Here is a 13,737-nt window from a genome sequence, read left to right on the forward strand (position 1 = left end):
AGGCTCTGAAAGTGAATGACAAACTTCAAAGCAGGTAGGTAGCAGCAGATTCTGAAAGTGGCAGTGGGAACAGGGAAGTTCTGTGACCTGAGGTGTATGTGAGAAGCTTTGAAAATATTGGTGAGGAATGTGATATCAAGGAAGAACTATGATAGTTATTGCTAGAAGGTGGAAGCATTGTAAGAGAAAGACTTGAAAAAGAGGGAATTTTAAAAATTAATTAAATAATATTCATTTTAGAGTTTTATTTGTTTAAAATAATTTACTCTCATGTCTCATAGCTCCTTCCTACACCAAAGAAGGTAGCACCTGACAAAATGATGTGTGTGTGTGTGTGTGTGTGTGTGTGTATATATATATATATATAGAGAGAGAGAGAGAGAGAGAGAATGAGAGAGAGAGAGAGAGAGAGAGAGAGAGAGACCATCTTTGTGTTTTTACCTTAAAGTTCATTCTTTGGAAATGTATATTAACAAGTTATTCTTAAAATATTAAATCTATAGCTGAATATAATGTTCTCTTGGTTTTAATCATTCTTTCTACATTGTATAGATCATTCCAAGTTTTATTTAAAAAATTAAACTTTTTGTTTCTTATGGCACAGTAATATTACATCACAATCAAATACTATAGTTTGGCCAGGCATTACCCAATTGATGGCATCCCCTCTTCTAGTTCTTGCCACATAATTTCTTTTCCTTTTTTACCTTATCTCCTTGGGAAACAGAGCTAGGAATCATATTTCTAGGTCTCAGGGTACACACCGTTTTATAACTCTCTAGGTATAATTCCAAATTGCTCTCCAAAATGTTTGGATTAATTTGAAGTTCCACTAGTATTAGTCCCACATCCCTTCCAACATTTGTCATTTTATCAGTGTAGTAAATCTCATGGCTTTGAGATGGTATCTCAAAATTGTGGTTTGCATTTCTCTTATCAATAGTAGTTTATTTTTATTTTTTCAACTCCAGCTTTATTCTTTTTATTGTAAAAAGATTTTTCCATGTTTACATGATACATTTTCTTTCCCTCCCCTCTTCCTTTCCCCCTCCCTGAGTTGACAAGCAGTTCCACTGTGTTCTTCAAAAGTTATCATTTGATAACTATTTCCACATTAATTCATTTTTGTTATAGAGCAATCTTTTAATACCTAAACTCCAAATTACATACCCATATATACATGTGACATATACCTGTGATAAGTCATATGTTTTTCTTTTCATTTCTACTCCCATAGTTCACTCTCACAATGTGGATAGCGTTCTTTCACATAAGTCCTTCAGGAGTGTCCTGAATTATTGCATGGCTAATAGTAGAAAAGTCCATTACATTGTGTAGTTCTGTAAACCTTAAAATTTCTTAGACTTATGAATGTTGGAAATTTCCCCATTGGGAAATTTCATACTTAAAAAAATCTCCTACTGATAGTAAGAACTCTATTGGAATATGAAACTCCTTGGCATGGGAGGATCCTTCTCCTCCCTACTTAAGACTACTTTAGGACAGAAACCTTTCGCTAAACAATGGAAAGGGCTTTGACCTATGCTTAAGCATAGAACAGGAAGTTCTTTGAGTCATGATTGATTTTAGAATTGATACAATAGAGATACTTGGAATGACAGAACCAGGTCTTGGAAACTACAATCTTCACCCTACTCAGAGTAATAGGATTTAGGAAGGGCTACAGCAAAGATCAAGATTTAATTATTTGAGAATATGACCTTCAATAGACATGTGCAAAGGGGGCAGACCTCTGGGCGGTCCTGTGTTAAGCTAGAGCCACCATTGGCACAGGGGAGACATCGACAGTGATTGGTAGCTGTAAGAACTGAGGGGAGGGAACTTAGATTGTTTGCTTATAGAGAGCGAGGTCTGAGGACTGGAGGGACTGGAGGTTGATGCTCTGAAGGAGGACAGAGAAGGTTGCTCTGAAGGAGAACTGAGAGGGTTTTTGCTCTCGAGGAGGTCTGAGAGGAGAGAGGTCCTGGAGGGAGAGCTCCTGGAGAGGTCTTGAAGGAGGCTGTGGAAGGAGAACTCAGGAGGAGTCAGGAGGAGAATTCTCTGAAACATTTCTTGAAAGGAGGCTCTCTTGAAGGTGGAGCCTGAGGTTGGCATGAGAAGCCTTACCTAGAGAGATCTTGGGTGAGTGATAAAACCAACTGACTGATTTATCTCTTAGGACTGAGATCTAGGCCTTATTGGCTTGAGACCCTTCATTCTTATTCCTTTCTTACTTTCTCTCTTTTTCTATTGATTAATCAGTGTATTATAAATTAAATTTCTCTATAAAACCCAGTTGGCTTGGGCATATTCATAAATTGCGAATATATTCCCTGGCGACCATCTTATATTTATATAAAACCAAAACACAGTATAAAACATATTTCAGCGGTCATAATTGTTATATATTTATCTTGCTCCAAACTATTTTAAATCTAACAGTTCCACAATGTTTCACTTTCTGTGTACAATGTTTTTCTGGTACTACTCATTTTACACTGCATCAGTTCATTGAAGTCCTCCCAGTTCATATAGAAATTCTCCAGATCATCATTCCTTACAGCACAGTAGTGCTCCATCACCATCAGATACCACATTTTATTCAGCCATTCCCTAATCAAGGGACAACCCCTCATTTTCCATTTTTTTACCACTACAAAGCGCAGCTATGCATATTTTTTCAAGTATTTTTTCTTATTCTTTTAGGGTACAAATCTAGTAGTGTTATTGGCAGATCAAAGAATATGCAGTCTTTTAAAGCCCTTTGGGCATAATTCCAAATTGCCTTCAGCATGGTTGGGTCAATTCACAACTCCACCAGCAATGCATTAGTAACCTGATTTTGCCACAGCTCCTTCAACATTCATTATTTTCCTTTATTGTCATATTGGCCAATCTTCAAGGTATGAGGTGGTATACCTCAGAGTTGTTTTGATTTGCATTTCTCTAATTAGGAGGGATTTCGGACACTTTTTCATGTGATTTATTGATAGATTTGATTTCTTTATCTGAAAACTGCTTCTTCATGTCCCTTGACCATTTGTCAGTTGGGGAATGGCTTGGTTTCTTGTACAGTTGACTTAGTTCCTTATAAATCTGAGAAATTAGACCATTGTCAGAAGTTTTTGTCATAAACACTTTCCCTCCAATTTGTTGCTTCCCTTTTAATTTTGGTCACATTGGTTTTGTTTGGACAAAAACTTTTAAATTTAATATAATCAAAATTATTCATTTTGCGTTTTGTGATGTTCTCTCTTTCTTCCCCAGTCTTAAATGCCTTCCTTTTCCATAGATATGACAGATAAATTATTCTATGTTCAATTAATTTATATGATTTCACTCTTTATATTTAAATCATTTACCCATTTTGAATTGATCTTATGATAGGATGTGAGATGTTAATCTAAATCTAAACCTAATTTTCCCATACTATTTTCCAATTTTCCCAAATAGTGGTATCTTTGGGTTTATCAAACTTTATCTTGCTGCTATCATTTACCCCAAATCTATTCCATTGATTCACCCTTCTGTCTCTTATGTAGTACCATATTGTTTTGATGATCACTGCTTTACAGTGCACTTTAAAATCTGGTACTGCTAGGCCTCTATCCTTCACATATTTTTTTTACATTAGTTTCATTGTTATTCTTGATCTTTTCTTCTTCCAGAAGAACTTTCTAATATTTTTTTCTAATTCTATCTAAAAAATTTTGTTAGTTTGATAGGTACTGTACTGAACAAGTAAACTAATTTAGGCAGGATTGTCATTTTTTTTCATATTAGCTTATCCTACCCATGAGCAATTAATGTTTTTCTAATTATTTAGATTTAGTTTTATTTGTGTGAAAAGTGTAGTTATGTTCATATAATTCTTGAATTTGTCCCAGATATTTTATATTTTCTAGAGTGACTTTAAATGAAGTTTCTCTTTCTAACACTTGCTGCTGGGTTTTGTTGGAAATCTATAGAAATGCTAATGATTTATGTGGGTTTATTTTGTACCCTGCAACGTTGCTAAAGTTTTTAAGTATTTCTACTAGCTTTTTAGTTGATTTTCACAGATTGTCTAGGTATACCATAATGTTATCTGCAAAGAGTGATACTTTAGTTTTCTCATTGCCTACTCTGATCCCTTCAATTTCTTTTTCTTCTCTAATTGCTACTGATAGCATTTCTAGTACAATATTAAATAGAAGCTATGATAATGGGCACCCCTTCTTCACTTCTTATTGGGAAGGCTTCTAACTTATCCCCATTGCAAATGATATTTGCTGATGGTTTTAAAAAAATACTCCTTATTATTTTGATAAAAAGCCCTTTTATTCCTATGCTTTCTAGTGTAGGAATGGATGTTGTATTTTGTCAAAGGTTTTTTCTACACCTATTTAGATAATCATGTGATTTCTATTACTTTATTTGTTGATATGGTCAATTATGTGAATGGTTTTCCTAATATTCAACCATTCTTGCATTTCTGGTATAAATACAACTTGGTCATAGTGAATAATCCTTGTGATAACTCACTATAGTCTTTTAGCTAGTATTTTATTTAATATTTTTTCAACTCTGTTCTTTTGTTCTCTTTCTATGTTTTTGGTCTTTCTAACTTGGGAATCAGTACCATATTTGTATCATAAAGATTTTAATAAGATTCCTTCTTTGCCTATTTTGTCAAGTAGTTTGTATAGTATTGGGATTAATTGTTCTTTGAATCTTTGTTAGAATTCACTTATTAATTAATCTGGCCCTGTGGATTTTTTCTTGAAGATTTCAGTTTCTTTTTCTGAGATGGAAATATTTAAGTATTCTATTTCTTCTTCTGTTAATCTAATCAATTTATATTTTCATAAATATTCATCCATTTTACCAAGATTACCATATAATTGGGTGAAATAGCTCTTAATGATTGCCTTAATTTTCTCATTTTTCGAGGTGAGATCACCCTTTTCATTGATGATACTGTTAATTTGGTTCTCTTTTTCTGAATTAGCTTAATCAATACTTTATCTGTTTTTTTCCTTATTTTTCAAAATACTAGCTCCAAGTCTTATTAATTAGTTCAATAATAGTTCTTTTACTTTCAATTTTATTAATTTCTACTTTGATCTTTAGGATTTCCCATTTGGTCTTCATCTCTTCTGCTATCCATTTCTGTTTTTTGGATGAATTCACCTCATTCACACTCTACAGTTAGAATTACTAACTGTTCATTTCTTACTATCTATTTTCTTCTGCTCATCCTCTTATTCTTTTTGTCCTAGCTTCCTCTGAAGTATGTTTTGCTTTTGACCACTGCCTCCTTTTATAGGCTCTTGCTTTTATTGATTCCCCCTATCCACCCTCCCCCACCCAGGTTCTTTTTGCATTGTCCTCTCTCACTTTCTTATTGGATAACATATATTTCTAGTATCAGCTGTGTGTGTGTGTGTGTGTGTGTGTGTGTGTGTGTGTGTGTGAGAATATATATAAATATATATATATATGTGTATATATATATATATATATATATATTTCTTTTTTAACCATTATGAATGAGAGGGGTTCAAGCATTGTCTACCCTTCCCATTTTCCCCTTTCACTATGAAAGTTCTTCCTTATGAACCTCATGTATTTGAGATGACTTTATTTGTTCTTCCTCCTCCTTCCAGGGTATCCCTTTTTCTGTATCTTATTTTGGTGTTTTTTTTTCCCATCATCCTACTAAGATATGGAAGATTTGAACAAATTGATTATATTCCTTTTTTACTACCTTTAAAATTTGTATATCTTTGGTTATTGTGAATCTATTGTGAATAAGAATACATTCTTATATGAAAATTTATGTACATTAATTTAAGAGTTCATTTGACTGTATATGTACAACTTTGAAGAGAGGAAGTGAATAAAGGGGAAAGGAGGGGCAGAAACAGAGATAAGATACAGAAACATTGATATTTATAAAGCTCAAAGTCCTATATAAATGTAATGCAATCCACCTGAGTTGGAAAAAACCTATATGGTAATATAGTTATAGGTTGCCAATGTAGTGTCTCTCTATTTATGGTATTTATTAATGTAGTAAAATACTGGATAGGTAATACAATAGTAGGGATTAGGGACATTAGGACAAGTATTTATGGATTCAAAATTCTCATTATAAATATTTTGGTTAATTAAGTTTATTATTAGATTTTAAATTTTGGAATTTAAGGGGACATTAGATATCATCTAACTCAACCCCTTTTATTTTTTTGGAATCATCAAAGGACCTTCAAAATTAAATTACCTATAAATCCAGTGGAGTTTTCTGCTCAATTAAGTATTTACCACACACATTCTACACTTTTTTCTCTTCTCTATCTCTCTCTCAAGCCCCTATTCTTTAACTTATATACTTTCATGTGACCAAACATAAGATCTACTCTTTCCTGTGGTTGGCATAATTAGTGAGCACATCTAGCAACCCAGGTGCATGGTTTTATAATGCTTTTCATGTTTCAATAGCTTATTAGGATATTCCATTGAGCCCATTTATTCACTGTTCAATTATCAGCCCATAGCACCTCATATATGATTGCAAGAAATTTAACATAATTATTTATGATATTCTATGTAAAGTATTTATATTAAATAGAAAATATTTTTGAGAATGTAGCCAGTAAATGACAATGAGTATATAAAATGGATTTTGGTTTTCAGAGTATATTTAAACATTTAATTTCTGTAAGATATTATTCAAAAGGTATTATAAGATCATATGGCCATTTGGAAAAGTTAAAGCATAGTCAGAATATGTTCATTCATTTTCAGAATTGTTTTAGAGGACAAATGGATGCTAATTTCTCATGCTTTTCAATGATGTGTGAAAATGAAAAATTTTTAATTTTTATTATTTTGAACAGCTTATTCTAAGTCAAGAAGACATTACTATGATAGTAAAAATGTTGTATGAAAATATATGGATTACAGATAATACTCAGCCATCAGTAGCTCCAGTCTCTGCAGAGTCTAGTGATCTAACAACTCCTCATATTTCAGGAGGTAAGTATTTCTTCAGTTTAAGAAATAATACAGAATTATCATGTTGTTTTTATATATATATATATATATATATATATATATATATATATATATATATATATGTATATTAGTATGGGGAAAGTATGAACCAAGGACAAATTTATTATTTATGACAATTCTCAAATCTATTTTTCTATCCCTAACCTCTCACCTGATTTCCAGTCTCATATTTCCAACTATTGATTATATGTAACTGGATGTCCAGAAGAAACTCTTAAACTTCACATCTCCAATGCCAAACTCATTTTTCCCCAAACCATCTTCCCTTCCAGTGTTCCTTATTAATGACAAGAAAAGCACCATCCTCCCAGTCTCATGGGTTTGTATCTGAAAGTAGCATCCATAACTCCTTACTCTCCCTCATTTTTCATATCTGATCTGTTGTCAAGACCTATCAATTTCACATTTATTTTATTTCTCTTGTGCATTTCCTCCTTCCCTCTGAAATACTTCCATTACCCTGGTATATTAGGTTTTCATAACCCAATACCTGGAATATTATAAAAACCTTCAGATTGGTCTCCTTTCTTAAGTGTCTTCCTATTCCATTCCATCTTTTATTCAACTGTCAAAATAATCTTTCTGAAGCATAGGTTTGACCATATCATTACCATTACCACCACCATGACCACCACCACCCAACTCTACCTAATAAATAAATAAATAAACTCTACCTAAAAAATAAACTCCACCTACTCAAATAAAGACTACCTAAGTCTCCTGCTTTCATTGTCATGAATACTTGGAAAAATTATTTTTATCTGGATTTATTATTTTATTGGTAGAGGCAGATATGAGGAATTTCTCTACCTTTGTACTTCTACACATCTTATAAAGAGTTAACTGAGGTGACTTGCTCTGGGTAATAAAACTAATACATGTCAGACAGCGAAACCAATTTGCTTTAACTGTCTTACTAGCTGAATTAAAAAGATTGGCCTTTGTTTCAGGGGCAAACATGAGTTACTTTATGAATTTATTTTAAGCTTTGACTTATTCAGCAGTACATTTATGTTGAACTTCTTCAACTGGTATCTTTATGATAAATTATATATATATATTTTGGTTAAATTTTCTGACTCCCATATTATTACATGTTATAATAAAAATATTAAGTAACAATATATACTAGTTAAATTAATCTTTTTTAACCATTGTTTCTTATATCTTTGATTAATGAAGTTTCATAATTTCTTTATTATACTTTCTCGTCTGCTAAATGCTAAGACTTTAAAAAATTACTTTCCGTTTTTGATTCGCATTTTTTCAATGCTTCCAACTTGTATAAGGAACAACTGTAGTGACAGCAGCCGTGGTAGAAATGCATCCACAAGCACCACGTGTTAAGACTACAATAAACCTAAATTTCAGAACTGACTATTTGACTCTAACTTTGTACAGCCCAGATCCTAAAAATGTAAGTAATGGAAGCAGGTAAAAACATTATCACAACCTTTTTGTGGCATAATTTTTATCAGATTTTAGATCAGTTATGTAAAAAGTTTAAGAATGGATGAAATGACTAAGGGAAGAGCAGATCTTTCGTTGATCCTCTCATTGACCTGTCAATATCAGTGAAGGAGACTGAGGGAGCAGATGAATATAAGAATGTGGTACCTGAAGCTGAGGGAAGAGAGTAGTTAACTGTGTTAGAAACAGCAAAGGTAATAAGAATGATTGAAAAAAGTGTTACTGTTTTTGATGGTTAGGTGATCATTGATATCCTTTGAGATAAGAGTTTCAGTAGAAAGAATACATACAACTTGTTTCTTCCTTCGTTCCTTCGTTCCTTCCTTCGTTCCTTCCTTCGTTCCTTCCTTCCTTCTTTCCTTCCTTCCTTCCTTCCTTCCATTAGGACTAGGCAATTAGGGATAAGTGACTTGCTGAGGATCACAAAGCTAAGAAATATTTGGGGGTTACATTTCAACCGCATTCCAGACTCTCCTCTCCATACAGCCAACTTTTTATTTCTTTTAAGAAGTTTTAACACCAAAAGAGATCATGGATTACTGGGGCAATCTTGATGTGAATGGTAGGTAGATAGAAGGAGGAGCCCCTGAATCCAGGGAAAAACTGAAAATATAGTTACATTTAGAATAGGAACTACAGAGTCTTTTGTTTTGATTTTTTCCTTTTTCCTTTTTGTATATTCAGTAACATCTTTTATATAAGGGTACTAGCATGGCACCCTTATACATAGTATATATTTTTTAACATTTTTATTGAATTCAATTAAATCAGTTTTTGAACATACCTTATTGGTATGTTCTTTATCATGTAAGCAAAAAATAATTCTGATACTCTAATGTTAATGTTTCACTTAAATCAGTTAAAGCCAGTGTTTAATAATTATCTTCAAGAGCTTAGTCAGTAATTTTTAGTAGAATAAATTTTAAAATTTGATGATTTTCCCCTTCATTTTAACAAATATATCTTGAGCTCCTATTCCTCATTACAGTTTGTTAATCTGGGTTTTTTGGGTGTGTGTATTAATATTTGTCCTTATTTCTCTTCCAAATAGACATCCTTTGTAGATGTTCGTGATCCCCTTTTGAAACTTGCAGAATTTAAACTGGAACAGATTCTAAGTGGTGGGAAAATGCTTACAGATGACTCGGTATTTTTTTCATTGTCATTAAAACACTGCATATTAGAAGATAAACAGAGCCATATTCGGAAGGCAACTCCACAGTATGTATAATAGTTTTCTGACTTTCTACTTAAGTAGTAATTAATTCATTAATATTGTAAATTACCAAAATGTAGCTTCTTAATAATATTGTAAAGTAACTACTACCAGCAATAATAATTGACATTTTATATCATTTTAAATATAGAAACATTTGAAACATTTTATCTATCTATAGCAGTCCTGGGAGATTGGATCAACATATATTATTATATTTATTTCATACAGGATCAAATTGAGGATAAGATAGGTTAATTTACTGCATAATAATACAACTAGTAAATAATTGGAGGCAGCAACCAATAACAGGATTTTTCTGATACCTAAGTTAGCTCCCTTTCAAATGTACCACACATTTTTCCCCATTGTCATATTAAGTAAGCACTGATCGGTAACTATAGAATAGTGTATTCTCTAATAAAGAAAGTCTCTAAAGAATTTCCATTATGAGAAGAACTATCACTTTCTGGTGTTTTATGAAACTTATGAGTATAGGTGATACTACCAGAAGAAAACTGAAGAATTACATTGCTAAATGTTACCAAATCTGGACTAAAGACCTTTGAAGAGGAATTATGGGGAACATAAAAGTAGGGGTATATAGACACACAAATGACCTCTCCAAGAAGACTGAGAAAGTATACCAGGAGAATACCATTCAGGAAGGATTCGAGTCAGCAGTATGAAATGCTTCAAAATGGTGCAGAATGATGAAGAATTAAGAAAAAACAGATGGTTTCAATAATCAAAAGATTCTTATCAACTTTGAAGAGAGCAAGGCTTTGAGAAATGTAAGGTTAAAGAATGGTGGAAATGACTTTTTCCAGGAGTTCATCTATAAAAGGGAGAAGTATAAGTGTAGTAGAATCAAATGAAAGCATTTTTAAGGATGAGAGAGAGATCAGGACATATTTGTAAACAGAAAGGGGATCTCTAAGAGTAAATTATTGAACATTTGGTTATGTGATATATATAATAAGTGCTGGGAATAAAAGGAAACACATAAAATGTTGCTGCTCTCAAATTATTGAATTCATATATAAAAACAATACATAAATGTACAGCTGGACATAAAAGAAAGGGAGAATGGAATAAAATTAACAAATGTAATAACTAACATGGGAAAAGTGAGAACTCAAATTTAGTGCTTAAGAAAGACTACCCTCAGAGAAATAAGGAAGCAACAAATAAGGATATAAGCATTTAATTAGAGAACAGAATTCAAAATAGATTAAAAGGGGAGTAGAAACAAAAAGGAATATAAAGTAAATTATAACATTTTAGTAAAGGGCACCAAAAGAGAAAGACTCTGAGGATGCATGGAGTAGGGAAGGTTGATTTTTGAGTCACAGGTTTGTCTTTGTAAAGATAATAAAACATCAAAAGAAGAAGACAGAGGGGGAAAAAACCCCTGCAAGCATAATGGTTGAGGGACAGCAGCTATTATGTCTCTAAATTATATGTTTCTTCATAATGTAGATTATTCATAAAAAATATGAAAATATTTATTAAAAGGAAGAGATGAAATAAAAAACAGATTGAACAACTATTCACAATTTTTATTTTGAATATTTTTGCTTCTTTTCTACTCTCTCCTTAAACAAACTGAGACAGATTGCTATTTTTTCTCTTTTTTGACTATACCCACAGCATTGGTTCTGCATCATCATGTTACACAGTGTGGTTCCAAGTCTATGCCCAGGTCTTAGTCCCTCTCTATTAAGAAGACTCTCATCTAAGAAGAAGAAAAAATATGATACTTCTGTTTCTCATAGTGTATACAGGTTCCATCCATCCCCTTCATCAAATGAGATGACTCAATTATTTTCCTCAGCCACCTTTTTCTCAGGCAGAGGTAACTTAGGAAGGCTGACTCAGGTCTCTGCCACAATCTATGCATCAAATTAAAAAAGTGATTATTTGTGTCTGAGATTTTCTCTGTTACATAGTAGAGGAAAACATTTCACTTTGAAATTTTTTTCCTGTATTCAGAGAGAGAATCTAGCTTTAAATATAATAGACGGGGAGTAGAAGTTCTTATATATGGCTTAAGTGTTCTGGGAAGTTAAACAAGAATTAATAGAAAATGAATCTTAAAGAATACTTTATTTTCCTCAGTTTTCTGGTAAAAGAAAATGTAAGAGATCATCAGGAGAAGTATTTGGCAGTGGTATGGAGTCCTGTCTATTATAGCAGTATCTTGGGGAACTTTCAGTCCAGAGATGTTATAAAAAAGTAAACAAGAAAGAGTAGTTATTAGACTCTTAATAAATTTATACTATTTTTTCAGAAATCTTTGAAGAACCATATCATTTATAAGGGAAATTTAAAAAGAGTTTACATAGATAGAGCATGGATGTGAATTGATTATATTAGAATGATATTCAAAATAATGAAAGAATGAGGAAGAAGGATGAACTGGGAGAAAGGGATAGATAGAGGTAAAATGGGGAATATTTTCTTGCATAAAATACATGAGTGAGGAAAATCTTTACAGTGGGATAGATGATGGGAAAGGGGCATGGCAGTTAGTGCTTTGAAATTCATTAGAATTGTTTAAAAATAAAGAAACATATACACATATGTGTGTATTTATATACACAAACATATATACACATACTCAATTTTTTAATAAAATATTTAACATACCAATATGTAAATAGGAGGAGAAGGGGATGAAAGAAAAGGGGGTGGGCAGGATGATAGAAGAAACTGAAGAAAATAGGATGGAGAGGAAAACAGAGTAATCATATTTGTGAATGTAAATGAGTGGATATCATAATGATTAAGAAACCAAATTCCAACAATAAGTTTTTTCTAAAAGACACGCTTGAAAGACAGAGATAGGCAAGAGTTAAAATAAAAGACTGAAGCAGAAATAAAAAAGGCAAAGATAGCAAACATGATTTCAGACAAAGCAAAAGCAAAAATTACTTCTTGTTTTGTTGTTTCATTTTCTTCATGACCCCATTTAAGGTTTTCTTGTAAAGATTCTGGAGTGGTTTGCCATTTCCTTGTCCAGCTTATCTTCAAAATAAGGAACTGAGGCAGAGTGAAGTGTTTTGCCCAGGGTCCCATAGCTATTAAGTGTCTGAGGCCAAATTTGATCGTAGGAAGATGAGTCATTTATCAAATATATGTCTATAGAAATGAGTCAATTTTTAAAAATTTATCTCTTTATTTTTAAAAATATTTCCCCAATGTTACATGATTTATTTTCTCTCCCTCCCCTCTTCATTCCCCTCTCCTGGAGCCAACAAGCAATTCCAATTGCCTATACAAATGTTATCACTTGATACCTATTTCTATATTGTTCATTTTTGTAATAGAGTAATCTTTTGAAACCAAAACCCCAAATCATGTATCCATATAAACAAGTGATAGTGATACGTTTTTCTTCTGAGTTTCAATGTAGATAGCATTCTTTCTCATAAATCCCTCTGGATTATCTTGATCATTGCATTGCTAATAGTAATAAAATCCATTACATTCAATCATTCCACAATGTTTCACTTTTTGTGTAAAACGTTTCCAAGGTTCTGCTTGTTTCACTCTGCATCAATTCATGGAGGTTCTTCCAGTTCATATTGAAATACTAGTCATTCCCCCAGTTGACAAATGATGAAAGGCTATGAGTAGGTAGATTTTAGATGAAGAAATTGAGGCTATCCATACTCATATGGAAAAGATATTTCAAATCATCATTGATTTTAGAAATGCAAATTTAAACAACTCTGAGGTTTCACCTCATACCTACCAGTTGGCCCATATGAACAGAAATATAATAGATATTAGAGAGGATGGTGGAAAATTGGGACACTAATGAAGTAAGTGTGAACTGATTCAACTATTGTTGAAAACAATTTGGAACTATACCCAAAAGTTATGAAATTGCATACCCCTTGATCTGACAATACCTACTACTAGATCTCTGTTCCAAGCAAATTTTTTTAATTTGAAAATTTTTATTTAATTAATTGATTTAGAAT

General features: G+C 32.3%; 1 protein-coding gene across 6 annotated transcripts in view; it reads left to right on the forward strand.

Moving 5' to 3' along the window:
• The window catches only part of VPS13A (vacuolar protein sorting 13 homolog A), a 317,263-nt gene that overhangs the window by 164,779 nt on the left and 138,747 nt on the right, over positions 1–13,737 (forward strand). For all 6 annotated transcript variants that reach the window (XM_007499009.3, XM_056803980.1, XM_056803981.1 and 3 more), the window contains exons 35-37: positions 6,882–7,020; positions 8,349–8,476; positions 9,581–9,750. In XM_007499009.3, the coding sequence (XP_007499071.2) occupies positions 6,882–7,020; positions 8,349–8,476; positions 9,581–9,750 (437 nt within the window). The remainder of the gene's footprint in view (positions 1–6,881; positions 7,021–8,348; positions 8,477–9,580; positions 9,751–13,737) is intronic.

The sequence above is a fragment of the Monodelphis domestica genome, chromosome 7, assembly GCF_027887165.1.
Source record: "Monodelphis domestica isolate mMonDom1 chromosome 7, mMonDom1.pri, whole genome shotgun sequence".
NCBI lineage: Eukaryota > Metazoa > Chordata > Mammalia > Didelphimorphia > Didelphidae > Monodelphis > Monodelphis domestica.